The sequence below is a fragment of the Talpa europaea genome, assembly GCF_964194135.1.
Source record: "Talpa europaea genome assembly, chromosome: 3".
NCBI lineage: Eukaryota > Metazoa > Chordata > Mammalia > Eulipotyphla > Talpidae > Talpa > Talpa europaea.
The window spans coordinates 149,330,572-149,354,468 of NC_140069.1; the positions used below are offsets into that span (position 1 = coordinate 149,330,572).

Genomic DNA, 23,897 nt, shown 5'->3' on the forward strand with positions numbered 1-23,897 from the left:
GCGCCGACCCGCGGGCCTGAGGCTTCGTTGTTGGGTCCCTTCTTTTTCTGCTCAGTGACCCTGGCGCACTGCTGGGGATCGGCTCAGGCGCTGCCCTGTGGCTTGGGCTTGCCGACTGCGGACTGGGCGAGTGATTCGCGGGTCACGGGGTGTCTCACCGCCTGCCCTTCTCTTTCAGGAAACTGAAGATGGCCCCCCCGCGAAGCTAGGTCTAGGATGGGAAGCGTCACTGCGCGCTACTTCTGCTACGGATGCCTTTTCACCTCGGCCACCTGGACCGTTCTGCTTTTTGTCTATTTCAACTTCAGTGAAGTGACTCAGCCACTTAAGAATGTGCCCATCAAGGGGTTTGGGCCCCACGGGCCATTCCCCAAAAAAATCTACCCCCGTTTCACTCGGGGTCCCGGTCGAGTGTTAGAGTCGCAGTTCAAAGCCGGCAGAGTGGACGGCGCGCCGGCGGATGGAGACCCCGCGAGAGGCGGCGTGAAGTTCTCCGAGCTGGGTGAGTGCGGGTGCTGCTCGGCCTCCGCGGGCTCGGGTGGAGCTCCCCTGAGTCCCGCGCTGCGGGGCCGCGGGAGCCTGTCCTCGCTTTCCCCGCGGATCTAGCTCGCGTGCTCTGGCGGGGTCCTGCGGCTTCTGCAGACTTAGTGGCGAGTGACAGCTGGCGTGTCCAGGTCTGACGGCCTGTTCGGGTCCCCGGGAGGAAACGAGCAGTCAAGTGGCTGGAAGGAAAACGGAGCTTGTGGCCGAAGATGCTGGCTGCCGGCATTATTTAACAAAGGGAAGAAATAGTTGACAGGTGACTTGGCTTGTAACATGACCTGAGAGGCCGAGTGAAGTAAAGCAGAACGCGGAGCAGAGAACAGAGGGCTCGCGGCCAGTAAGATGACCACTTACACCCCTGAGGTCTGGGACAGAGCGTGTGTGAAAACTCATGAAATCTTAGTGTAAAATCAACTTTTTTCTCAAAAAGTTACACTCGGAAGCAAGACCCCCCCGTGCATGTCTTTGCCACTGTAGTCCTCGAGCCCTCTCTGCGAACATTTTACGTTCGGGGTAAGTGAGCCGAGTCGAGCCCCTGCAGCCTGTGCGCAGCGCGCTGCGGCGATGAGCCACAGCCAACGGAAAGTTGAAAGTGGCCTCTCGGCTCCAACCCGCAGTCACTGACAGACAGTGGAAGCGGCTCCTCCGGGGCCGGCCGGGCTCGGGCGTGCCCTCCCCTGAGCGGGCAGCGAGAATAAGCCACGGGCCTTCCCCGGGGTTCAGTCCCAGCTCACGCGGGACACCGCCGAGGGCTGAGGGGAGGGCTCGGGATCTCCCCCAACGCGCGCGGTGTCGCTCTGACTCGCGGCGGTCGGACCGCACCATGCGGTGGTGCTGCCTCTGCCCGGCGGGCCGCCCCGCTGCGGTGTGAAAGCCGCCGAGTTCAGTTTTTTCTTAAAACCCGCCCGTAAACGAGACACGTCGTGACGGTTGTGGTCTCTGTACCTGACTCGTCAGCAGAGCGCCCTCCAGGCCCGTCCGCGGCACACTCGGCAGAGTTCCTTTCTCAGGGTAGAGCAGCGCGCCGCGCAGGTGACGCCGTCTGCCGGGCAGAACGTGACGTTGTAACAAGAATCATGTATCAGGACATCTTTATCAGAAGCTGATCTTTCAGAATTCCGTAGGAGCGAGGCCCCCATTTGGAAACTGATGCACCGAGGAGTATTAATTGATAATCTGATTTGTGCCAACACGCTCGGTGTTGGGTGCCAGCAGCTTTTATTTATGTTGACGAGGAGACAGTCTCACGCCCTGTGAAGGGGTTCTTTCTGACGGTCTCGGAACCGTTGGAGCAAGACTGTTCACGACAGGGAGAGGGTTAGCCTGTGCAGGGGTTCCTGCCCGGGAGGTTAATCCGAGACCGGATTTGGACTTTCATCAGAAAGGTTTCTCAACGGTCTTGTTTAGGGGAGAGGTTCATCTCAAAACTCGCCTGTAACTGTGGCCTGTGAGTCCACATGGATTAGATGGTAGTTTTTGTGGAAGAATCATCTTTTCTCTCGTCACAGGTAAGTCTTGAAAATACTCGTAAGATCGTGCCTGGTGGGCCGGGGCCGTTTATCCCTAAGGTACGACTGTCTTTCCACTGAGACTGCTGCAGGGTCTGCTGCCCTTAGAAGGCGGGGGCCACCCGGGCCGAGAGCCTGCTGCTGCCGGACTGGCGGGGTCGCCTGCCACGGGGCTGCCTCTGACTGCGCCTTTGCTCTCCTGCAGGCATGATTTTCAGTGAACGTGACCAGGAGCTGAGGGACTTGGGCTATCAGAAGCATGCCTTCAACGTGCTTGTCAGCAACCGCCTGGGCTACCACAGAGATGTGCCGGACACCAGGAGTGCAGAGTATGCTTCCCGTCCCTGCGGGCCCGCGCGCCAGGCGAGAGGGTGGTGCTGTTGGCGGCAGCCTCCATGGCTCGGGAGACGGGCCCGCTTAGGCTGCCCCCTGCCATGCTGGAACCAGAGGCCTCAGAGCTTGCTGTGTGGCTTTGGAAATTTAAGACTGTGGGACAAGGGGCCTCCCTGGTGACGCAGGGGTTAAGTCTCGGCGCTGTGAAGCTGTCCGCAGCCCCTGCAGCACAAGTTCCATCCCCAGCCAGGGAGTGAGCCTCAGGGCGCAGCAGACCTCTCCTGTCTCCCCGCTGCTCCGCTCAGCACTGGATTTCAGTCAGTCTGCCTGTTCTGCTCCCCGCTCTGTCTCTGGGGAATCCTCTCACCCCAGACCTCTGACCTGCAACCCAGCTCTTTATGCACAAATAAATACATCTTTAAAAAAGATTAAAGTTCGTGGAATGAGAAGCGCTCACTGCACTTAAAAGGAGCCCCTGCGCGTACGCTCGGTGTCCAGCACGTGTCTGTGACAGGGAATTAAAATCAGCGCATTTTACTCCTTTCACTTTCTGTTTTGTTTCTTCAGAGGCTCTTTATTTGCGTGGCTGGTCAGTCAGCCATCCCCACACAGGCCTTTGTGAGCATCTTCTCTTTGCTACATGCTCTGCTAGGCCTGAAGGACATGGGAGAGGTGGTTCCTGCATCCCCAGGACTTAAAAGTCTGATGGGGGAGGTGGCGGCGCGGGCGCAGGGTGAGGGCTCCGCTGGCAGCTGGCGAGCTGGGGACCCAAAGCCAGAGCGGGAGGCTTCCCAGAGGGCGAGGTTGAGTGGAGCTGGGTGGCTCGTTGGTTTTTCGCTGTGTGGGGTGTAGCACTGGGGCCGAAACCCCCATAGCTTGTCACGGGCTCGCACAGTTCGCCGGGCTGTAGGGGAGGGCGGGAGGCAGGGCGGGAGGCTCGGGTGCCCGGAGCACACGCAGCTCTGGTTTGCTGTTGCTTGAAGCCAGCTGGCGCCTTACCAAGGGCTGCTTACCTGGGGTCATCCAACTTATCTAGTGAGCAAAATAAAAATTGAAAACACAGAGCTTTATATTTGTTACTTGCTGTTGAAACGATTGAGAAGCTGAACGTCAGCCCCAGGGCTCCGTGGAAAACATGTAAGAACTTCCATAAGCAGAACACATTTGTACGGCGGGTACACCAGAAAAGAGAGGTTCGTTTTTCTAATGTTGACTTGAAAATAAGCCGAGTGGCAGGTTGGGACATGTGGCCTTTTCAACTGTTGGCATTTTCTGGTGTGTGCGCGCAGGTGCAGAGACAAGGCCTACCCGGCGGACCTGCCCGTGGCCAGCGTGGTCATCTGCTTCTACAACGAGGCCCTGTCGGCCTTGCTGCGCACGGTGCACAGCGTCCTGGACCGCACGCCGGCCCGGCTGCTGCGGGAGGTCATCCTCGTGGACGATGACAGCGACTTCGGTGAGGGGCCTGCGGGTCGCGGGGTCTGGTGGCTGGCCCCCTCCGGGGCGGACCCGCTGCAGCGCTGCCCGTTCTGTGGGGCGCGTGATCCCAGCGGAGCCACCACCAGCGGGTCGACGCCTGCTCATTGATTTCAGGTTAATTTCAAAGAAATTGCATGGTTTCTTCCTCTGCTTACAAACTGCTACCCAAATTTGGCCCTGAAAATTTTCCCCTTGGCTGACCTTTAAAAAATACCTTGTTTCAAAGTCGTATCAGCTCACAGTAAGTCACAAAGAGGTCGGGGTGCCGCTGCACCTGGTGTCCCCCCGTGTTCCCCTCTGAGGTGATCAGCCTGCAGTGTGCAGGCAGAGATTGCAGGGTGCCGTCATTTCACCCCGGACGTGGGTTCGGCCAGCACCCTGCCATCTGGGTAGCGGCTGCCCCTCCACCCAGAGATCTCCCTCGTGCTGCCCCTTAGATCACCCCACTCTCCTCGCCCTGACTCTTCATGGTCCCTGGCGCTCTGCTCTGTGCGTGGCGTCACGGAATGTGGCCTCATGCCTGCTCTCCCCAGACCGTGCTCCGACAGCCCTTCAGTCTGAGTGTTGGTGATTCCACACACGTTTTACACACCTTTCTTCACCGTAACATGGATCCTTCCTCAGAACGGGTTCATGTACACCACAGGAAGCAAGGGGTTTCATTGACGCTATTCATTCAGCTGTCGGCAGCCCTGCGAGAGCTACTGGCCCCCCGTTTCACGTGTGCAGGCGCTAAGTGACTTGCTCCCGGTCCCGTGCAGCTGCGCGTGAGCTGGAAGAGGCCCCTGGCCCCGAGCCCAGCCCCGCGCTCTTCACTACCGCAGCTGAGGGGGGCAGGTTACAACGTGCGGGGCTCCTGCTCCCCACGCCTCCGCTCTCGTCCACAGCAGAGCTGGTGTCCAGTGAACGTCACACGTCATTTGACCATAAAAGACACAGCGTGGCTCCTCTTGGGCCGCGACTCTCATGTGGTCTGCGGCCTGCTCGCTACACACACTCACCTCAGACGTCCTTTACGCCCGGGGGCAGCTGCTCTGACAGCGCAAGTGAGCGGAGAAGGTAGCGGTTCTGGGCGGGCGCTCCGGCCCGCCCCGTCACTTCTCTCCTTTCTCTTCCTTACGGGCGCTTCTACACTGGCCTTTTAAAATAAAGCACAAGGTTCTTCAGTATTGACTTGGCAGTTCGTTGCTACAAGAACCAAATGCAGTGTGAGAGGAGCTGTGAACTCTGTGCCTCTGTGCCTTGACCAATGATGGGCTCTCTGTTGCAGACGATCTGAAGGGAGAACTCGATGAGTATGTCCAGAAGTATCTCCCTGGGAAAATTAAAGTGATAAGAAACACAAAGCGTGAGGGGTTAATTCGAGGCAGAATGATCGGAGCCGCACACGCGACAGGTATGACTTCCTTCCCGGGGCGCTTCTCCAATGGAGGGCGGCCGGTCTGTGCTGGGGCGGGCCTGTGGCCGCGCCTGCTCCCATCCCTCCTGGCAAGAAGACCCCGGAAGAGGCAGCGAGGGAGGGTTTGATGTTGGGGTCGGTGTCCATTGCCTCCCCAGGAGACGTCCTGGTGTTCCTGGACAGCCACTGTGAGGTGAACGTGATGTGGCTGCAGCCCCTGCTGGCAGCCATCCGTGAAGACCGGCAGACCGTCGTGTGCCCGGTGATCGACATCATCAGCGCCGACACCCTGGCCTACAGCTCGTCCCCTGTGGTGCGCGGCGGCTTCAACTGGGGACTGCACTTCAAGTGGGACCTCGTCCCCCTCTCCGAGCTTGGGGGGCCAGAAGGAGCTACTGCACCGATCAAGTAAGACCCCCTTCTGTCTGCAGGTCCCACTGGGACTGCCGCGAGAGAAAATGTATTTTAGGAGTAACTCCTCCTCTGCAAGGAGCCACGGTGTTGGCCTAGTTCGTCCGCAGAAAATGAGTGCTTCCCAAGCCCTGTGCGCTCAGGCAAGTCCCAAGGAAAGAATGAAGACAGAGACGTCATCTGTGCCCTTGTCCGGGGTGGCTCGGGAGCCAGGTGGTTCTTGTGCCGCGTCCCTGGCCTCAGCCTTTCAGATGCAGTAGCACCCCTACCCAGTTGTGCCCCGATGGTAGCTGTTCGCTAGAGGGCAGACTCTTGAGAACCGGCCTCTGCCACACGCTTGAGTCCATCTCCAAGTGTGGACACGTCGCCAGGTCTCCCGTGGGGCCGTTGGTTCCAGCGGTTCTGAGACTGGACTCTCGAGAGGCGCTGAGTGATTCATTTCAGGTGAATTTCTGTCAGGAAAGTGGCCTTCCTCTGCCAGGGGTCTGGTGTGTCGTCGTGATCTAGAAAACGCAGTTGGTGGCCAGCGCGTTCCCCGGCAGTAGATGAAATGTGCCTCAGGGGTGTCCCAGCTGTGTTGAGTTTTGGGAAGGAAACCAGGTAGCCGGCTGGCCTTGCGGGGTCGGTACAGCGCGCCTCTCCTTTTCCAGGTCACCCACGATGGCTGGAGGGCTGTTCGCCATGAACAGGCACTACTTCAGTGAGCTTGGGCAGTATGACAGTGGCATGGATATCTGGGGAGGAGAAAATTTAGAAATATCATTTCGGGTAATTTTTTTGCATGTTCACTTACTGTGTGTTCAGTGGGATAGAATTTGCGTCCAAGGGGCCGTGTCCTCTGTAAACCCTCTGTGACAAATTGCCCGTAACGAATGCCACTTCCCCACGGGATGGCACAAGCGTACAGGAAGCCTTAGCTTTGTAACCTTTAAGAGGCAAGGAGCTGTGATAAAGTGGTAGCTGCGGGTACGGGACGTTTCAGCAGGCAAGTAATCTAGAGCTTTGTTCTTCATCGGTTTGTCTTACTGGATAATCCTGAAAACACGCGTGTCCATGTGTGTCAGATTGCCCAGCACCGCCCAGGTTCACGCCTGCTCTGGTCAACTGTTACCCCCCATTTCCCTCGCAGAAGTAGCCTAGTGTACATGGCAAGCCTGTCAGCACCCCATGAATGGCTTGCTGAATCCTTCGCAGGCACAGGAACCCCCAACCCGGGGAAGAATATCACTCCCACAATCTCTGCGGTTGCCGAGGCTGGGCCAGCAGCAGGGGAGTGGGGCCCTGGCGGGGGGTTGGGAGGGGTGGGCCACAGTCTCACAGCCTCCTTGCAGGCGTGCTCACGCCAGCAGCGCCTGTCTACACGTGTCGTCTTCTGTTTTCATGTGTGTGCCGACCAGTTTTTCAAAGGCGGTTTTTCCTCTGTAATCCTTAACCATTTTTAAGTTGCATTGATATCATTAGTTCAAGGTAATTAATTGAAATAACTGTAAGGTTACCTCAGAGTCAGGAACAAACTCTAGAGCAGAACTGAGGTCCTGGAGGTCTTCTGGACATTCCGCAACCCTGCGTAGAAAGCACGCGTGGATGTGCGCGGAGCGGACCCGCCCGGGAGCCTCCTGGCCTGGGCCCGAAGATCAGGTTTCCTGCTTTGCTGAAACTGGACTCTGGCCCCGGGTGGGCAGAGGACAGGGCTAGACTTACCCTTGGGTTTACCTGAGCAGTCGTCTCCAACAAGGGGAAGCCCCGCAGTTTCCTGAGCGCCTGTTACCACAGACTCGCCGCCGGGCGCGCTCACGGCCCTTGCTCCCAGCAGATCTGGATGTGCGGCGGGAGGCTCTTCATCATCCCCTGCTCCCGCGTGGGCCACATTTTCCGGAAGCGGCGGCCCTACGGTTCTCCCGAAGGCCAGGACACGATGACGCACAACTCCTTGAGGCTGGCGCACGTCTGGCTGGATGAGTACAAGGTGCGTGGGCGCTCCCTCCCGCAGGCCGGGGCCAGCCCACCGGCCCACCCGCTGCTGCACGCTGGCTTGTGTCCGCTTGACCTTTGCTCTTTTTCTCTCATTCCGAGTCTCTAGTTTCCCGACTGGCCACTCCCTGGAAGGTCACAGTTGACTCAGGGGAGACTCTGGTTTACTCCTGGTCCTGCGCGTGACTCCCACAGACCCGGGCCCCGTGGTCCCCCCGCTCCTGTGGCCTCGCACAGCAGGGTCTTACCTTGCCCGCCACGTGCAACCCTGTAGCAGTGATGCTTCACCCCTCCAAAAGGCGGTGTCCCCAGCCCTGCACTAACCTCCACCTGCATCGCCAGGGCAGCCGTCGTGGCTGTGGCGGAGGGCGTCCCGTCGCCCACGGTGATCTTGTGTAACCCTCGTCTTGCCTCAGCCCAGGGCGTGGCCTGCGAGGTCGGGCAACGGCTGTGCTCCGTGTCGTGAGGCACTTTCCTCCTTGACCAAGACGCCCCCCCCCCCGTTTCTCTGCCGATATGGGAGAGGCTCACAGTGGTCTCACTGTTGCCACTAAAGGCTTTTGGTTTTAGAAACTTACTTTTGTTGAAGGCATTTATGTCGCGGCGTGGAAGTCTATGATTTTTAATGAATAGATGTTTTCAATTTTAACTTCTACTAAAGTAGCAGCCGTGACACATCCACAAACCCTTGGGTCCCTGGGGCCAGAGTCGGGCCTGCCTGGCTCCCGGAGCCACCCTGCTGGCCTGACGTGGGCGCTGCGTATCCGCCATTTCTGAATCTCAGCGCCATCTTCCTTGTCGGCGATGACCAGCTGCGTGAAGGCTTTCTGTGGACATTTTTTGGCCATGTTAAGAAAACACTGACATAAATAATATTTAATCCTCGCATAGAATGACCTAATATTTATTAAAAACAAAAAAATGCCTGTTATCTGGCTTTTTTTAAATCCAGGAACAGTATTTCTCCTTGAGGCCCGACCTGAGGACCAAGAGCTATGGAAATGTCAGCGAGCGCGTGGAGCTGAGGAAGCGGCTGGGCTGTAAATCATTCAAGTGGTACCTGGATAACATTTACCCAGAGATGCAGGTGTCCGGGCCCAACGCCAAGCCCCAGCAGCCCATTTTCGTCAACAGGGGGCCGAAACGCCCCAAGGTCCTGCGGCGTGGAAGGGTGAGTGGCGCTGTGGGCGCCCGGCGTTCACGGCCGAGGTGTGCAGTCTCCCGCCGTCCTCTCGGGGGGCGGCTTCTGTGAGGGCGAGTCATTGCTCGCTTCCCAGAAGGCAGACAGGTGGTCCGCACGTGCAAGTACAGAGCGTCGGGGTAACGTGCGGGTGGCCGAGACAGTCGGGCGGCTGTGGACTGCTGGCACCGCTCTGGGCACTGCGCGGCGGGCACGGCCAGGCAGTGCCCAGTAGCCTCGGTGCTCAGTGCCGGAGACCCACCCTTCACGTCTCAGTTTCACGTCGCGTGTAAATTTTAGGGGCCTAGACGTGAACGTGTACGTTCCTACATCACTCCTCAGACTGGGCTTCTGAAGTGGAGTGTGGATATTGGGGTTGTCTGGTTTCCTCTTGTCACGGAGACGATGCTTCCCAAGGCTCTTTCAGGGAGTTGCCGCCTCTGGCAGTGGGAGCAAAACGTCCCCCTTCCTCCGGGCTAAAGACCGCGTGTGTCCTCACGGCTGAAATCCCCACCGCCCCGGCCTGACGCTTCAGCGCGGGTGTTGCACGGACGGGTGGTGCTGGGCTCTGCCTTTCTTGTTTCCTGGATTTCACTTTTAAGGCTCTTCGGGGCAGAGGTTTTAATTTTCTTCCTTGTGGATCAGTCAGCTTCTGTGTGTCTTGGTACAGGATTAGATTCTGTGCGATGCGCGCGCGGACGCAGTAAAGGGCCGTCTCCGTGGCTTCGGGGCTCCCGCCCTCCCTCCTCTGACGGACAGCCCCTCCAGCCTCCTTTTCTAGCACGAGGGGGCCGCTGGCCTTGTCCTTCCCTGGTGCGGGTTGTGAGTGCAGCCTCTTCGTTACAGCTCTATCACCTCCAGACCAGCAAGTGTCTGGTGGCCCAGGGCCGCCCGAGTCAGAAGGGAGGCCTCGTGGTGCTGAAGGCGTGCGACTCCGGAGACCCCAGCCAGGTGGGTGACGCCTCTGGGCTGGCGGCTGCTGACAGCTCACTCCCGAGGTGGGGGCCTGGGAGTAGCCCCCGAGATCATCTGATAGAACTGCTTTAACAGCGCTGCTCTGTCCCCTGGAACACCGTCGTCCTTTCTAGTTACGTAGAATGAACGGGTTAGAGTCGGCAAAGGAGACGCAGCCTTCTGGGCGGGAACATCCCTAGCGAGTGGACGTGCACGTCCTCAGGACACTGCAGCTCAGACACCCCTTTCGTGCGGGTTGGACCTGCTCACCGGCGCTGTCTGGTGCCCTCGGAGCTGTGGCGCAGAAAGCGCTGTCCTGGGCAGCCCATCTGCCTGGCAGCTGCTGTCACAAGACAGAGGCTCTCGGAGTAGTTTGTGCTGACGCCTGGGCGGGGGCTGCTCGTGTTGGCGGGGTGCGTGCTCCACGGGGTTCACGCCCGGTAGCTCAGGTCACGGGGAGGCGAGATGGTGGGATTCGTTCCGGAAGAGGTAAGTAGTTTGGGGGCACGGGCTCAGGTGTGGTCTGCCCTGTGCACACTGGCTGCTGGCTCCCACGTGGGGCGTCCGCGCAGGGAACCCCGTCCCGGCGCCGGCAGCGAGCCGGTCCAGCAGGCCTCGGGGGGAGGAGCAGGAGTGCTGAGGAGGGGGAACACGTCCTCCTGCCGTTTGCCCTTTTTGGCCAGTTTAGGCCTTTGTGCCTGGACATAGGCTGAGGCCGTAAGGGAGACTCTGTGAAGGATCACCTTCTACGGAGACGCCGACGCCGGGGTGTCAGGCTGAAATCCCAAGCTCAGTCCTAGGGAGCGCAGAGCACAGGCCGACGGCGTCACAGCCTGTGGCCGTGGCCGCCCGTCCTGAGCAGGGGCGGCCTGGCCTGCGCCCCGCCGCTCGTGACTCCAGTGTCGGGTTCTTACCCGGCAGCCCCCTGGGTCTGGCCTGCCCTGCCAGGCCCCGCAGACGAGACTCGGGGCGCGGTGCCGTCCGGACCCCGGAGCACAGCGTGGCTTTGCTTTTCTCCTTAGATCTGGGTTTACAATGAGGAGCACGAATTGGTCTTGAATAACCTGCTCTGCTTGGACATGTCGGAGACGCGCTCGTCAGACCCGCCGCGCCTCATGAAGTGCCACGGCTCGGGGGGGTCGCAGCAGTGGACCTTCGGGGTGAGGAGCTGGTGGCGGGAGGCTGGGAGTGTGGCCTAGGGGCCCGGCGCAGCCTGCTGGTGGAGTGGGCTGCCGGGGGAGGTCTCCTAAAATGTTGGCCTCTCCTGGATTTCCTGGCCGCTCTGGCTGTGTTTAAAGCGAACCCCGGTGCCGTCTCCCCCTCGTGCCTTTTCCAGAAGAGCAACCGGCTGTACCAGGTGTCGGTGGGACAGTGCCTGCGCGCGGCCGACCCGCTGAGCCACAAAGGCTACGTCGCCATGGCGATCTGTGACGGCTCCTCCTCGCAGCAGTGGCATCTGGAAGGTTGAGGGGGACCCTGTGGCCTGGATGGGCACCAACAGGCAGTGCGCCTCTGGGTGGCGTGTGCTCGAGGAGGACATGGCACCCCCCTGGGAGGACGAGGGCTGGTCGCCGGTCCCCTGGGTGCTGCAGGACGAGCGGGGAGTGTGGGGCCGACGGGGGAGCCGGAACGCAGCTCCGGTTGGCGCAGAGCGTGAGGCCCGGGGAGTGGACCCCCTCTCCAGACTGACTGGGGCGCCCCCCAGCCCTCTGAGCAGGGAGCAGCCGCCACCCGCGCAGGGCGCCGCCGGAGGCTGGTCCTGGAGCCTCCTGTCGCGAGAGCGGAGCAGACGGCTTTGCTTTTAACTGCAGGAAAAGGCATTTACAAGGTTATATTTAAGAGGCAGTAACTGTTATAAATTATTTTGTTGAATCACGGTACCCTCTGCATTAGAAATAAAGGATCCTTTTGATTACTTACCTGGCGGTTTCTGGCGTGCTGCCTCTCTGACCCGGCGTCCGGCCTTCCTGGCCTGCGCGCTGCGTGTGACGTGGCCACAAGCTTCTTGCCTTGAACGCTGAAGCCGACGTGTGGGAGCCGGGGTACGCTCAGCAGAGCCTCTAGGCAGACGCAGGGCGCCTCAGAAGATGTGCCTCCCATACAAAGAGGAACTTACGAATCCTCTGCTGTCGCGCCTGCGTTTCAAGGGAGGTTTTCATTTTTCTTCATAATCTCCCCTCAGAGCTCCCTTCAGCAGGCCAAGCTGTAGCAGATACGTGTTGGGTGTCGGGCGTCCCGTCCAGCCTGTTGTCTAGACCAGGTGGCACGGAGAGCAAGCTGGAAGAGCAGGGATGGCACGTTCGACCCAGCAAGCGCCATCACGTCAGCTGTGGCACGCCCGTGGCCTGACCGCCGGTTCGCGGCAGAGCGCGCCAGAGCAGACAACGCAAGGCCGGCGCTGCTGGCTGCGGGCAAGTCCCTGCACAGCTGAAGGCACAGCTGAGCTGACAGGACGGGAAAGCTCACGCGTGGCTGACAGCGAGGGAAGCTCCCCGGAGCCGTTCAGCAGCCCCGGGCAGGGCGGCTCACGGAGAGGGAGGGCCCCAGGTGCTCGGGCCTCGGCACAGCCCAAGACCGTATGGCGGCAGCGGGTCGTCGCCAGCTTGAGGCGGGCACCCTCGTGGCGCTGCCCACCCAGCGGAACAGACCACCTTGAACCCCACTGGGCTGGGCCAAAGGCAGCGCCCCCGTCGCGAGTGGACATGGACTCCCGTCCTGGAGAGGCATGGAGGGGGGGGCAGCTGGGCTGGGGCAGCGGGCATGCGGGCGCCGCAAGGCAGACGCGGGCTCTCGCTCTGGCGTGGCTGGCTGAGGGCATGAGGCGAGGCCGCAGCGGTGGCATCCGCAGCCAGGGAGCAGGGACGCTGGGCGCCGGCCCCCCAAGCCAGGGCCTCAGCCCGGGTCCCCTCCCCGCCCCCCTCAGCCCCCGGCCCCGCCCCGGCAGCCCCGCCCCCAGCGCGACTGTCCCGAAAGCGAAGGGTGACCCGGAGCCGGCCCCGCGTGCGCAGAGCGCCTGATCCTTTCCGTGTCCCCAGCGCCGACACCCGCCAGGAAACGGGCACAGCAGGTGCCTGCGGCCACACACAGCCACGCGAGTCACCCCCGGCCGCTTGTCGGGGCTCGCGTGGAACCAGAGCCCGTGCTCAGCTCCTGCTCGCCTCGCCTGGCTTCAGGGGCCTCCGGTGGGGGCCGCCGCCGCCCCAGGGACCGCTCCAGCCACTTTCCCGGCCGCCTCCGAAACATTCTCCCGGGGCGTGTGGACGCTGGAGCGTCTGAAGCCGGACTCGGGTCCGCGCTGCGCCTTCGGGGGGCGGGAGCGACAGAAGCCTGGAGGCTGCGGGCCACGCGGCTGCCCGCGCCGACGCGAGACTGGGCCTCGTGCTGCTGGACTGCGGGTCAAGCTCGGTGGAGGTGAACTTTGCCCTGAAAGGTTTGTCTGCGGGACGCCGCGGTCACGAGAGAACCCGGGGCCGGCGCAGCTGCCTCGGCTGGGGCTGGGGCTGGCGCGTGGCGGAGCCGGAGCGGCGCCGAGGACTGGCGCGAGGCGCGGCCTGAGGCGCGAGGGTTGGGGAGAGCCGAGCTGGTGCCCGGGAGACACGAAACCGCAGGCCGGAGGGCGGGAGCCCGGCGGGGCGCGGGTGCGGCTCACCTACTGGAGCCGGAGCCGGCCAAGGTGCCGAGGCGAGCATGAAGGCCGCACAGCCCGGCGTTAAGAGGAGGCGATGAGGGCGGCCCCGACAGGGGCGGGTGCACTCGGGGTTCCAGAGGGAAGGGGGTCGGCGGTGGCCGACGGGCTGGTGCTGGGGCGCCCCCCCGCGCCGTTCCCGCACGCGGTGGCACAGGTCGCGTGACTGGAGCCCCCGGGCCCGTGAGCAGCACCCAGCGCCCAAGGCGCGCAGACAGGCGTCCGGTGCCCGGACTAGAGGCCCGCGCGGGGGTCGGGCTCCGCAGCGCCGAGGCAGACGCGGGGCTGTCCGCCTGGCCCAAGGGCCTCTGCGAGCGCCTGACGACGGCCCGGCTGGAAACCGGGGGATTTCGCCCCCTCCAGGCTGACCGGAGGCCCGGGGTGGAAGGTGTGGGGGGTGGGGTCAGTCCTCGGGCGCCGGGCAGGCGAGCGGGCCCTGGAGGAGGCGGCCTGTCCTCCCGAGCCGCGACGCGAGGGTCTCGGAGACCAGCGAGTCCTGGAAGCCGAGTGGGCCGGGCCCCGGGGGCAGGGGGCAGGGAGCGCCTCGCAGCTGCGCCATCAGGAACCCCATTTTCAAAGTGGACGACGGCGCGAGCGAGTCACAGCAGCGCGGAGCAGCCGCCTCTGTCCAGACGGGCAGGCGACGCCTCGGCCCAGCGCCCGCCCGCCCGCGCCACGCCGAGAGCCACGTTTTCAGTCTCTGGTGACGAACGCGGCTGTGCCAGCTGGAGCCCAGCGCGGGGGAGGGGCAGCCCCGCGTCCGGCTGACGACGAAGGGGCGCAGCGGTGGTGGGTGCCGGCCCGGGAGCCCATGCCAGCCCCGCCGGTGACCCCGCATGTGGGGGTGAGCCCGAGACCCTCACTGGGCAGGAGGGACCCCCAACTCCGGTGGGGGAGCGCAGTAGCCTGAGCGCTTTGGGGACTGGCCGCTGCGGCTGCTTTTTAGGGCACAGCCTGCAGGGCGGGGGCAGGATGGCACCGGGCCAGCCTCAGGGCAGCGGAGGGGCCGGGCCAGGCGCCTCGTCCCCAGGGGGCCGCGCCGCCCACCAGTTCAGGGAAACTAAATTCTCAAGGAGCGGGTGCCAGGCCGGAGGCGGCCCCCTGACCACGTCACCTGAGGGGAGCAGCAGCCCCTGGACGAGGCCCCTGGGCTGGGCCCGCTCCCTGGGGCCTGTGGTGCCGTCGCCCAGCGGGGAAGACTCAAGGGGCAGGACCTGGAAGCCCACGGTGACAGCGCAAAAACTCCAGCGGCGGCAGAAGGAGTCTCGAAATGAACCTGGGCCAAGAGACAACCACTGAGGCGTCGAAGGAAACGGACCCGGGCGGCAGGAGAGGTTCCGCCGGGCCAGTTTTGCGGTTGGCGTCCGGGGGGCGGGGGCGGCTGGCTGGGGCCCCGGGACCAACCCCGCCACAGGGCCGGGAACGCAGGACAGCCTCCCGCGGGCGGCGGTCCCCTGCTGCCCAGAGACGGCCCAAGCCCCGTGAGGCGGGGACCCCCGGAGCCGCGGGTCAGGAGCGTGCGGCGTCCGCGCAGGCGCCTCCACTTGAGTGCGGCCGCGTGTCAGCCTCCGCGGGCCAAGCGAGGCTCGCGGGACGGCCAGGCGCAGTTGCGGGGGCCACACGGGCCGCCATCGCTCAGCCGCGAGGGGCGCAGGCTGGGCCCGCGGGGCAGCCCCCTCGCCGGTCGGCAGCACGGCTGGGGAACCGAACCGCCTGCAGGGTCCAGCGCGGGGCGCGCGCCCCAGCCCCACACACAACCGCGCTCAGCAGGCGGGGAAGCTCTCGGGCCGGCGGTACCGGCAGCAGCAAGAAGCCGCGGTGCCCAGTCGGGGAGGCCGCCCGAGCAGCCCCCGCCCCCACTCACCTCCAGCCGCTCCCCGAGCGCGGGCTCCGCCGGGTCCTCGCCACGCCTGGTGCCGTGCGGGTAGCGCTGGCCGGGCGCGGCCTGTCCGCAAGCAGGAGTGGGCCCGGCCTCTGCAGCGCTCCGGGCCCGCGTGGGTCACAGGCCGGGCTCCGCGTGCTGGAGGCCCGGCTCCTCCCGAAGGGACATCTCGGTCCTTCCACTCGAGCAGAAAGGGCAACGCCAGGCCTCTCCGCGCACCTCAGTGTCCTCGCAGGTGCTGCCGCGGGGCTCTGGTGGGGCTCTTTTCAGGGTGCCTGGAGCCGGAGTGCCCCGATGTGCTCCCCCACGGGAGCGGTTTTTCACAAAGGCCCTCCAGCGCGGGGAGACGCTCCCGGGGAAGGCCGAGCCAGCCAAAGACCTGGAGCGGCCCCGGGTGGGTGGGGGGACCAGGGGCAGCAGCGCAACTGCCTGAGCAGCCCCAGGCCACCACCTCCCGTGCCCTCCCCCCTGCATGCCACCCCCAGCCCCCCTCCCCCCCCGGGGCTGGGCTCGTAGCCTCGTCTGGGGTGGCCCAGGCACTTGGGTCCCCCACACTCGCCTGCTGGCTCCTGGCACAGGCCCTTCGTGCTCCGCTCCACGGTGCCGCCCTTCCTCGGGGCCTTGGGAGACCCGGAGACCAGGCTCTCGGGCTCCGCGGCAGCAGGGGGTTGTCCTGGCACTGCCACTGCGCGATCCAGGCCTCGAGGGGGCTCCGACCTGCATCCCGGGGGTGCTCCCGGCGCTGCTGCAGGAAGACGGGGCCCGGGGCGGCTGCCTCCTGCGTGCCCAGGGCCCCTGGGCTCCTTGGCCTGGCGGCAGGCGGCACCGGGAAATCTCCTGACTCGACTCTTGACGGTACAGGTCAGGTCTGAGGCCAAAGGCCAGGCTACCGCCAGGCCCGCCCAGCCAGGGCTCCCCGCGGGCTCTGGTTGGATGGCAGGCGCCCCGAGAGTCTACACAGCTCAGCAAAACAAAGCTTGTTGCTCTCGGGTGTTCACGAAGCCCAGAGGTGAGAGTCTGTTTAGAAACGGAGCGGGGTGTTCAGAGCAATTTCTCGTTCTTTAAGCCTCCTGAGACGCGTCCACACCCCCACAGCCAGCAGGCGAGCGCGTCGGGAAGCGCTGCCTCGGGGGGAAAAAGTCGACCAGGGCGCAAGGCCTACAGGCATCAACCGGACCTCGGCAAACACCCCCAAAAGTCGCCAAGCCCCGGCCTGCTCAGGCGCAGGAACAGACGCCCTCGTCGCCGCGAGCTGCGGACTCTCCTGGGAAGGGGCTGTCCGAGCCAGGGCCGCCGGGCGCCCGCCCTTGCGGGCCGAACGGGGACAGGCGCAGCCGAAAACCAAGCCCCGGACGGGAGGGCAGGCCCGCACCCCCGGCCGAGGGCTGCTGGAGGGGCCGGCGGCACAAGCCCGACCTCGGCGGCGGGCCCCGCGACGGAAACACCCCGAGGCGTCGGAGAGGCCGGAGGCCCAGCGCGCCCCGGCCCCACGGGCGCCGGACAGTAAGAGACGCAGGCGGCTCTCCGTAGATGTAAAATATTTTATTTGTAAATGGTGATCTTCTAAATCTGTCCACAAGTTCCAAAACCCATAACACTCTGTATACTTCAAAAAGGCCCACTTCGCCCACACGACGCACTATTATACAGAACGCAACAAACACTGGCGGGATGGCGGGCGCGGTACACGGGACGCGGTCCGAACGGCCGCCTGGGGGGAGTATGTACAGTCGGGCGCTCTGCCAGGTAGGGACGCGCCGGGCGGCCCGGGCACAGGCGCCCCCGCGCCGCGGCCCCCCCCCCCCCCGAGCGCCAGTACCAGAAATTTAAGTACAAAATAAAAAGCTAACCTGGTTCAAGATGCTGATTAAGTCTCTACAAGCAAACACAAAACAGTGTGTCCTTTTTTATTAAAGAAATGTAAACAAACGTCCATACAAACACATTTTAAAATTACATCTTTCAAAAGCCCGTCGCGGACCCTGCAGCTGCGAGCGAATCACCTGTGGTTTTTTTTTTTTTTTCGTTTTCAATTTCTGTGGAACTAGAAGGCTAGAGATTCCGCTTGCGCTCCTGCTACATGATCCTGTCGTGTTTACATGATTCTCGGCGGCTTGCAACGGAGTTCTACTCAAAACTACTTTGCTGAAGAAAATTTCAGCTCCATTTGGGTGTCTTTGAAGCAGTTATTCACAGTTATCACAAATTGTAAGCACAAAAAAACCTGACTCAAGAGTAGGGATGCGACAATATAATATGAAAAAATTAGTTTCCGTTACCAAAACAGCTAGAAAAGTCGTCGTCGGAGCAGACGCTCCGCCCCGACGGAAGGGAGGTGTATAAAACAAGTCAGTCCTAGTAGACCCCGGTTTCCAAAAAGCCCCCAAACGCTCCAGGTTGACATTTTGGTTATTACAGAACCAGAAGGGCGTGTTTAATAACAAAATTATATTGTGACATCCCCAGGAACATCGTGTAAGCACCCGCGCTGCTGCAGAGCCTGGTAGCATTTGGTCAATAACTATTTTTATACTGTCATTTTTCTCAAAATATTTACACGTTTGTACAAAGTAACAGGGTTGGTTAGTTCTGCAGGTAACAGCAGCAGCTTGGCTTTCCTCTAACTTTTATTTAAAAATAGCTTCATTCACTTACTCAATAATAAATACAAAAAGTTTCTCTTATTTTACAGAAATCAAAAACTACAATAAACTGACTCATGGAATCAAGTATTTAAATGTATTTAGTGCAAGTTATTATCCCTTAGCTCTAGCCCTAAGGAAGTCTCCCCGGTACATTCCTTGTTCAGTGGCGTCGACGCGTCTGCGACGGGGTCGGAGGGCCCGGCCCCTCCGTAAGGCCGCGGCCAGCACCCGGGCTCTCGCTCGCTGGTGATCTCAGTCTTACATTCATAGAGGCGCCCCGCGCGGCGGCAGGGCGGCCTTCGGCTCTTTGCCCCAGTAAGTTGCTCCTTAGTGAGACGAAAAGACGAAACGAAACAAACCCACCCACGGAAGAAAGGGAAAAGGAAAGAAGAACGAAAGTGCTGGGCCATCTGCGGCGCCCGGCCCGCCGCCGGGCCATGTCTCCCGAGGCCGCGGGGCCGGCGCCCAGAAGCGCGTTTGCAAAGTCATCGAGGGGGAAGGACAAGTCTGTCCGCCGAGCGCGGAGGGCGCGACGCTCCCGCCGGGCCGCTCAGTTCATCCACTTGCGGCAGTTGACGGCGCCGCAGTGGCAGGGGATCTTGTGCTGGTCGTCCTCGAAGTCGAACTTGTAGTCGTAGCAGAGCTGCCCACGCAAAGACACGGGTCAGCGGCCCGGCCGCCCCCCCCCCCCGCCCCTTCCCACCTCCCCCCGCACCCCCGCCCGGCCCTGCGCGCCGACGCCCGGTCAGCGGCCGGCAGAGGGGCGGCTCCGGGCCCGTCCACCCGGGAGCGGCTCTCGGGGCGACGACCACCCCCCAGCGCGTCACGGCAGCCTGAGGCGCACGGACTAGAGGCGCCGAGCACAAAGGGGCAAGACGCGGCCGCCTGGCGGGGTCTGCACCCACCCCGAGGCCGGGGTGCTCTGCGGCCCCCGCCCCCGCCCGGGCTCGCGCCTGCTTTCACGCACTTTCTCATCAAGGGGGACGCCGGAGACGGGCCATGGGCCTTGGGGTCGATTCTTGATTTAAAAAGGGGATCCCACAAAGATCACCGACCACACGCCCAACCCCGCAGCTCGGGGCACCGAGGGCTGCGGCGCCGGCCGAGGGAAGACCCAAGCTGGTCACCCCAGCAGAAACCAGGGCGCTGGCCGGGGGCTCCTGGCGGCCCCTATCCTAGGCCCACAGTCCCCAAGGCCCTGAGATCGGTGCTGACCGCATCTGTGAAAGACGAAGTCCAGAACCAGAACCAGAACCGTAACGAGCGGGGCCATCAAGACCCACAGCCTCAGCAGGGGAGCGGGTGGGCCGAAGCCACCCGGGGACCAAGGCTGCAAAGGTCCCTTGTCCAAGGACAAGGAGCGCCAACCGGCCAAAGCCCGAAGTCTGCTCCCGCGAGACCCGCGTGGGCCCCGCAGCGGCGCCCAGGAGCCACCAAGGCCCAGGACGCCCGCGCCAGCTCGGCGACAGCAGCGGGGCCGGCGCCGCCCTGCCCGGCGGGGAGCAGCCAGGGATGCCCTCCCGGGGCGTGGGGCTGACCCCGGGGCCGAGAGCGGCCAGCCCGGGGTGGGGGGAGGGGGCGGGTGCTGCGGGAGGGAGGGAGGACAGGGCGGCCAAGGGCCCCCCCCAGAGCCCACACGGTACCTCTTCTCCTTTCTGGATCCTGCGGTTGGAGCTGATGATGATTTTGTGACCTCGCTCGAAGGTCACCACTTCGGCCACGCAGTTGGGCGCACACGAGTGGTTGATGTACCTGCGGCCACCGTGCGGAGAAGGGCTCACTGTCGAGGCGGGCGGGGAGCTGCCGCTTCCAGCTCCCGGGGTCTCCCCGCGACACCGCCTGCCCACCGAGGGCTCGGCAGGAGCGCAGCCAGCCCAGGGGAGGCTTGTTCCCACCCCTCTGCCCAGGCCTTGCCCGCCGGCTCACCTGGCAGGCCCCCCGGTGAGGGTGGCGTCAATCACGTGGTCGTTGTCCATCCGGAACATGTACACGCCCCGGTTCTGCAAGACAAGGCGCACGTCCACGCTGGAGCCGAGGGCTGCCGAGCCAGAGCCGCGGCTCCCGACAGGCTGCCAGTCAACAGCGTCCACGGGGACGAGGGGACCCGCCGGCCGGCAGGGCCATAAGTCCAGCCCGTCCACAGCAGGTCTCCGGGAAGTGGCAGTGACCGAAGGCCAGGCTGGTGGCAGACACGGGACTCCAGGCCGTGGGGTCCATCCCGCACCTGCCAGGTGAGTCCCCGCCGCACGCACCTGGGACTCATAGAGCTTCTCCTTCCGGTTAGCGACCTCGTTGCGGATGATGGTCCCGATGTACTCGATGACCATGGTGTGCTTCTCGATGTCTCTGGCCGCGTACAGTCCCAGGCCCTGCGACAGCCCAGCGTGAGTGCGGCCCAGGCCCCGCGCCCCCGCCCCCAGGTCCCCCTCGCTGGACAAGCCGCGCCAACGCCAGCTGGCCAGGGCCTGACAGCGGCCGGGGCTTAGTCTATCCCACTGTCTCCAGGAGGGTTTCACAGAACTGATAGCTAGAGGGGAACCCCGGTGGGAGTCAGACAGAGTCCAGAGATGACCGGGGGTGAGGGGGGGGAGAACCTGGGAGCCGTCGGCTCCGGCACCCCCGGCCTGACCTCACGTCACGGCAAAGGCCATCCTGGGCGCGCGCTGGCCCTTTCATGCGCAGAGGAAGCCCACATGGGGTGCTATCCCCTTAGAAAGTGCCCAGAGGAGCCTCCCTGGTGGCGCAGCGGGTTGACCACAGCACTGTGCAGCTGTCCCCGGCCTCTGCAGCGTGGGTTCGATCCCTGCTGGCCAGGGAACTACCCACAGGGCGCAGCAGACCTCTCCTGTCTCCCCGCTGCTCCCCTGAGCAGTGGACTTCAGTGGATCTGCCTGTTCTGCTCCCCACTGTCTCTGGTGAATCCTCACCCTCCCAACACCTATGGCCCGTACCCTGGTTCTCGTAGGCATAAATAAATAAATCTTTAAAAAAAAATAAAAAAGTGCCCAGAGGCGCAGGGGCCGGCCCCAACACCTAGCCCAGCGTGGATCCCTGGTCATCACCAGGGTGAGGGGCCCGGCCATCCTGCAGGCCATGCCGCAGCGTCTTGGCCCTCAGGTCCACGCGGACAGCATTCCCTTGGGTGGGCCAGAGCAGGGGCGTCCCAGGACGCTGCGGATGTCCACTCCGTTCCCAGGCTGCACAGCGCAGGCTGACCCAGCACTGCCCACACCGGTGCTGGTCTCAGGTCTGGCTTGGCCCCTGGAAGCCAGAGACGACCAGGAAACACGCTTTGCTCTGAAGCCCAGGGCGCGATGAGAGGGAGTTGACCCCGGGGCAGAACCCGAGGCTGCCGAGGGAACACCGCAGGGCTCCCCGCCACCCCACTATACGCTGCACGCTCCTGCTCAGCGTCCAAGTGCCGGACAAACACCACGCTGACAATGGGGGTGGGGGCGGGGGCGGCCGCATCCGCGCCCTATTCCAGCCGGAGCCTCCCAACACAACAGTTCCCGCGGCAACAGGGCCGCGAGGGGCAGCCCCGCAGGGGAAGGATGCGCACGGGCTCCTGAGGCCACCCCCAAGCACCGGGCGTGGGCCCTGAACCGTCCTCTGGAGACGTCACGCGGCTCATCCGCTTCGGGCGGAGTCGGCGGAGAGGAAGCGCACCCTGCGTAGGCCGTGCGGGCGCAGGCGAGGATGCGGAGCAGTGCCCCGGCGGGCGGACAGCAGGTGCACAGCGCGACGCGGCACCTCCGCAGGGGTTGTGCACGGCGCGGAAGAGCACAGCCCCACCCGGCCAGAGCTGAGACGACGCTGCGCTCACACAGGACAGCCTCTGCGCACAGACTGCGTGGCCCGGATGGACACAGGCCACTGTATGGCCCGCAGGAGGGCAACCAGCTAGCGGCCAGCAGCCGGCACACTGCAGGGCCAGGACAGTGTCCACTGCACAGGGGAGAAGAGCCGCTGCCAGGGGGACTCATGGCCTCCACACTGAAACCTCACCAGGGGGACGTGGCTGGCCTAGACACCCCAAGGATACAAGAGACCCCCAAGCGCCCTGTGAGTGGGGCTGCGCCGTGAGTAACATGACCCTCGCCAGGGGCGCGACGGCCGACGACCTGCCACCGACACGCGGGGCGTTGCAGGGCCCAGCTCAGGGAGAAGCTGCTGCTGCCGACGGACACACTGCTGGGAGCCCGGGGAGACGGGCCTCCTGCCCATGGACGCAGCTGACCGGCAGGCAGGTGGGAGGAGAAGCAGATGACGGACGACGGAACTCCCCACGAGGCTTCAGCTCAGGGCTGACCTGAGCACGAGGAGAGCCCGGTGGGGGTGGGAGGCAGCACGGGACGGGGACCAGTGGGACTGATGGCAAGACCGACCCGTAGCTGGGGCCTTGCCACTGTCCTGCTGGCCTCCCCCCTCACCTGGATGCGGGACCGGGCCAGGTACACGTTGGACTTCCACTCGGTCTTCATCTTGCGGTACTGCGAGGACTTGGAGTGCACGAACTGCTTGCTGTAGGGCGCGTTCAGCTCCCCGGTGACTGTGCTCTGGAAGGACTTGGAGGTGCTGGTGCTGTTCAGGGTGTGGGGCCTGCAGACCACGGGCGCGGGGGACAGAAGGACAACTGAAGCTCCCCCGACGGGCCCAGCCAGGCCGCCCGCACCCCATAGCCCGCGCCCACACGGGCCCAGCGCAGCTGACGGCAGGGCTCGTAAGCGGCAGACAAGCCAAGCAGGAAGCCGCGCGCACGGACGCTGGGCTGCACTACGTGAAGTGAAAACAAAATACCTTAACACAAACCTCTTGACGTGCGCGCTCATCTTGGGCTCGGCGCGGGCACAGCCAGTGGGGTTGACAGCGAGAGGCAGCTCCATGAGGGGGTTCCGGCCGTAGCGGAAGGTGTAGTGCTCACACGCCTCCACCCCGGGCAGCTGCGGGAAGCACGGGACAGGGTCACTGCCTGCCCACGTGGCCCCAGGCTGACGACGGTCCTGAGAGCGGGCGGATGCCGGCCACCCGCTCGGGCCCCGTGGGCCACTGCTGGGGACACACCGGTCCCCAGCTGAACGCAGTGGGCCTGGCCCTGCACCACGCAGAAGGCAGGGACCATGTGCGGCTCGAGCAGCTGCCACCTGCCTGTGTCCCCCAGGGCTGCGGGGGCCACCCCTCCCGTGGTGAGGAACGCACACACTCACGCGCACACTTGCGCGAGTGACTCCAGCTCCCCATCCCTACAGCTTGGGCACCAAGTGCAGCACGTGTCATCTGCCTCCCTCAGCTCGGCTGGGGCTGGGGGCGTTGCTCAGTCCTGGGGTCGAGGTGGAGACGCAAGGTCGATTGGCAAACTAAGCTCTGGGTCGGCCTCCTGCGGCACGTCGGCCTCCTGCGGCACGTCCTAGGAGTCTGGCTCCCTGCAGACATGTGCAGTGCGTGTGCGCAGGTGGGGTCGTGCCAAGACACGATCAGCACGTGACTCAGTGAGGCCTTCCGGGTGTCCCCTCCTTCTCCAGGAGACAGGATCCCCCACCAGGACTCCCTGTATTCCTGGAAATGACGCCTTACTCCCACGCAGGTACCTACAGGTGCATGTGCAGACATGTCGCCAGACACACTGGTCTTGCACAAGACACCAGAGTGGCCATGGTGCCCACTGCCTGCTGGGCAGCTGCCACAGCCCAATGGCGGGACCTCCGCCGCTTGGGTGCAGAGCATGGCGTGGGCGGCAGCGGAAGGACAGAGGAGACAGCACCTCAGTGTTCTGCCAGGCCAGGTGCCGGCCCCCGTGCCCACAGCCTGGACCTGAGGACGGAGCCTGTCTGTGGGCCCCTGCGGACCGCCGGTGCCCACCCACACCTGCCGGTCTTTAACCCAGGCCCCAGGCGGTGTGTAGGGACG

General features: G+C 63.7%; 2 protein-coding genes across 4 annotated transcripts in view; one reads left to right on the plus strand and one right to left on the minus strand.

Annotated features, from left to right (window-relative positions):
- Nucleotides 1–216: 216 nt before the first annotated feature.
- On the plus strand, nt 217–11,246 carry GALNT11 (polypeptide N-acetylgalactosaminyltransferase 11; the record flags this gene model as incomplete). Of its 3 annotated transcripts, none has more annotated exons than XM_084229972.1 (11): nt 217–502; nt 2,257–2,380; nt 3,674–3,840; nt 5,134–5,259; nt 5,421–5,670; nt 6,324–6,441; nt 7,487–7,639; nt 8,597–8,815; nt 9,671–9,775; nt 10,801–10,938; nt 11,115–11,246. In XM_084229972.1, 11 exons carry the CDS (start codon nt 217–219, stop codon nt 11,244–11,246), a joined length of 1,818 nt encoding a protein of 605 aa, XP_084086098.1. The 3 variants fall into 3 exon arrangements, with proteins under 3 accessions (XP_084086098.1, XP_084086099.1, XP_084086100.1); XM_084229973.1 differs by having other exon boundaries at nt 5,424–5,670; XM_084229974.1 differs by lacking the exon at nt 5,134–5,259.
- Nucleotides 11,247–18,540: 7,294 nt separating this feature from the next.
- KMT2C (lysine methyltransferase 2C) overlaps nt 18,541–23,897 on the minus strand; it is a gene marked incomplete at both ends in the record, with an annotated part of 180,998 nt that continues 175,641 nt past the window's right edge. The window contains 6 exons of the mRNA XM_084230748.1: nt 18,541–18,633; nt 19,634–19,742; nt 19,917–19,990; nt 20,243–20,359; nt 22,424–22,592; nt 22,791–22,933. Of these exons, the coding sequence (XP_084086874.1) occupies nt 18,541–18,633; nt 19,634–19,742; nt 19,917–19,990; nt 20,243–20,359; nt 22,424–22,592; nt 22,791–22,933 (705 nt within the window). The remainder of the gene's footprint in view (nt 18,634–19,633; nt 19,743–19,916; nt 19,991–20,242; nt 20,360–22,423; nt 22,593–22,790; nt 22,934–23,897) is intronic.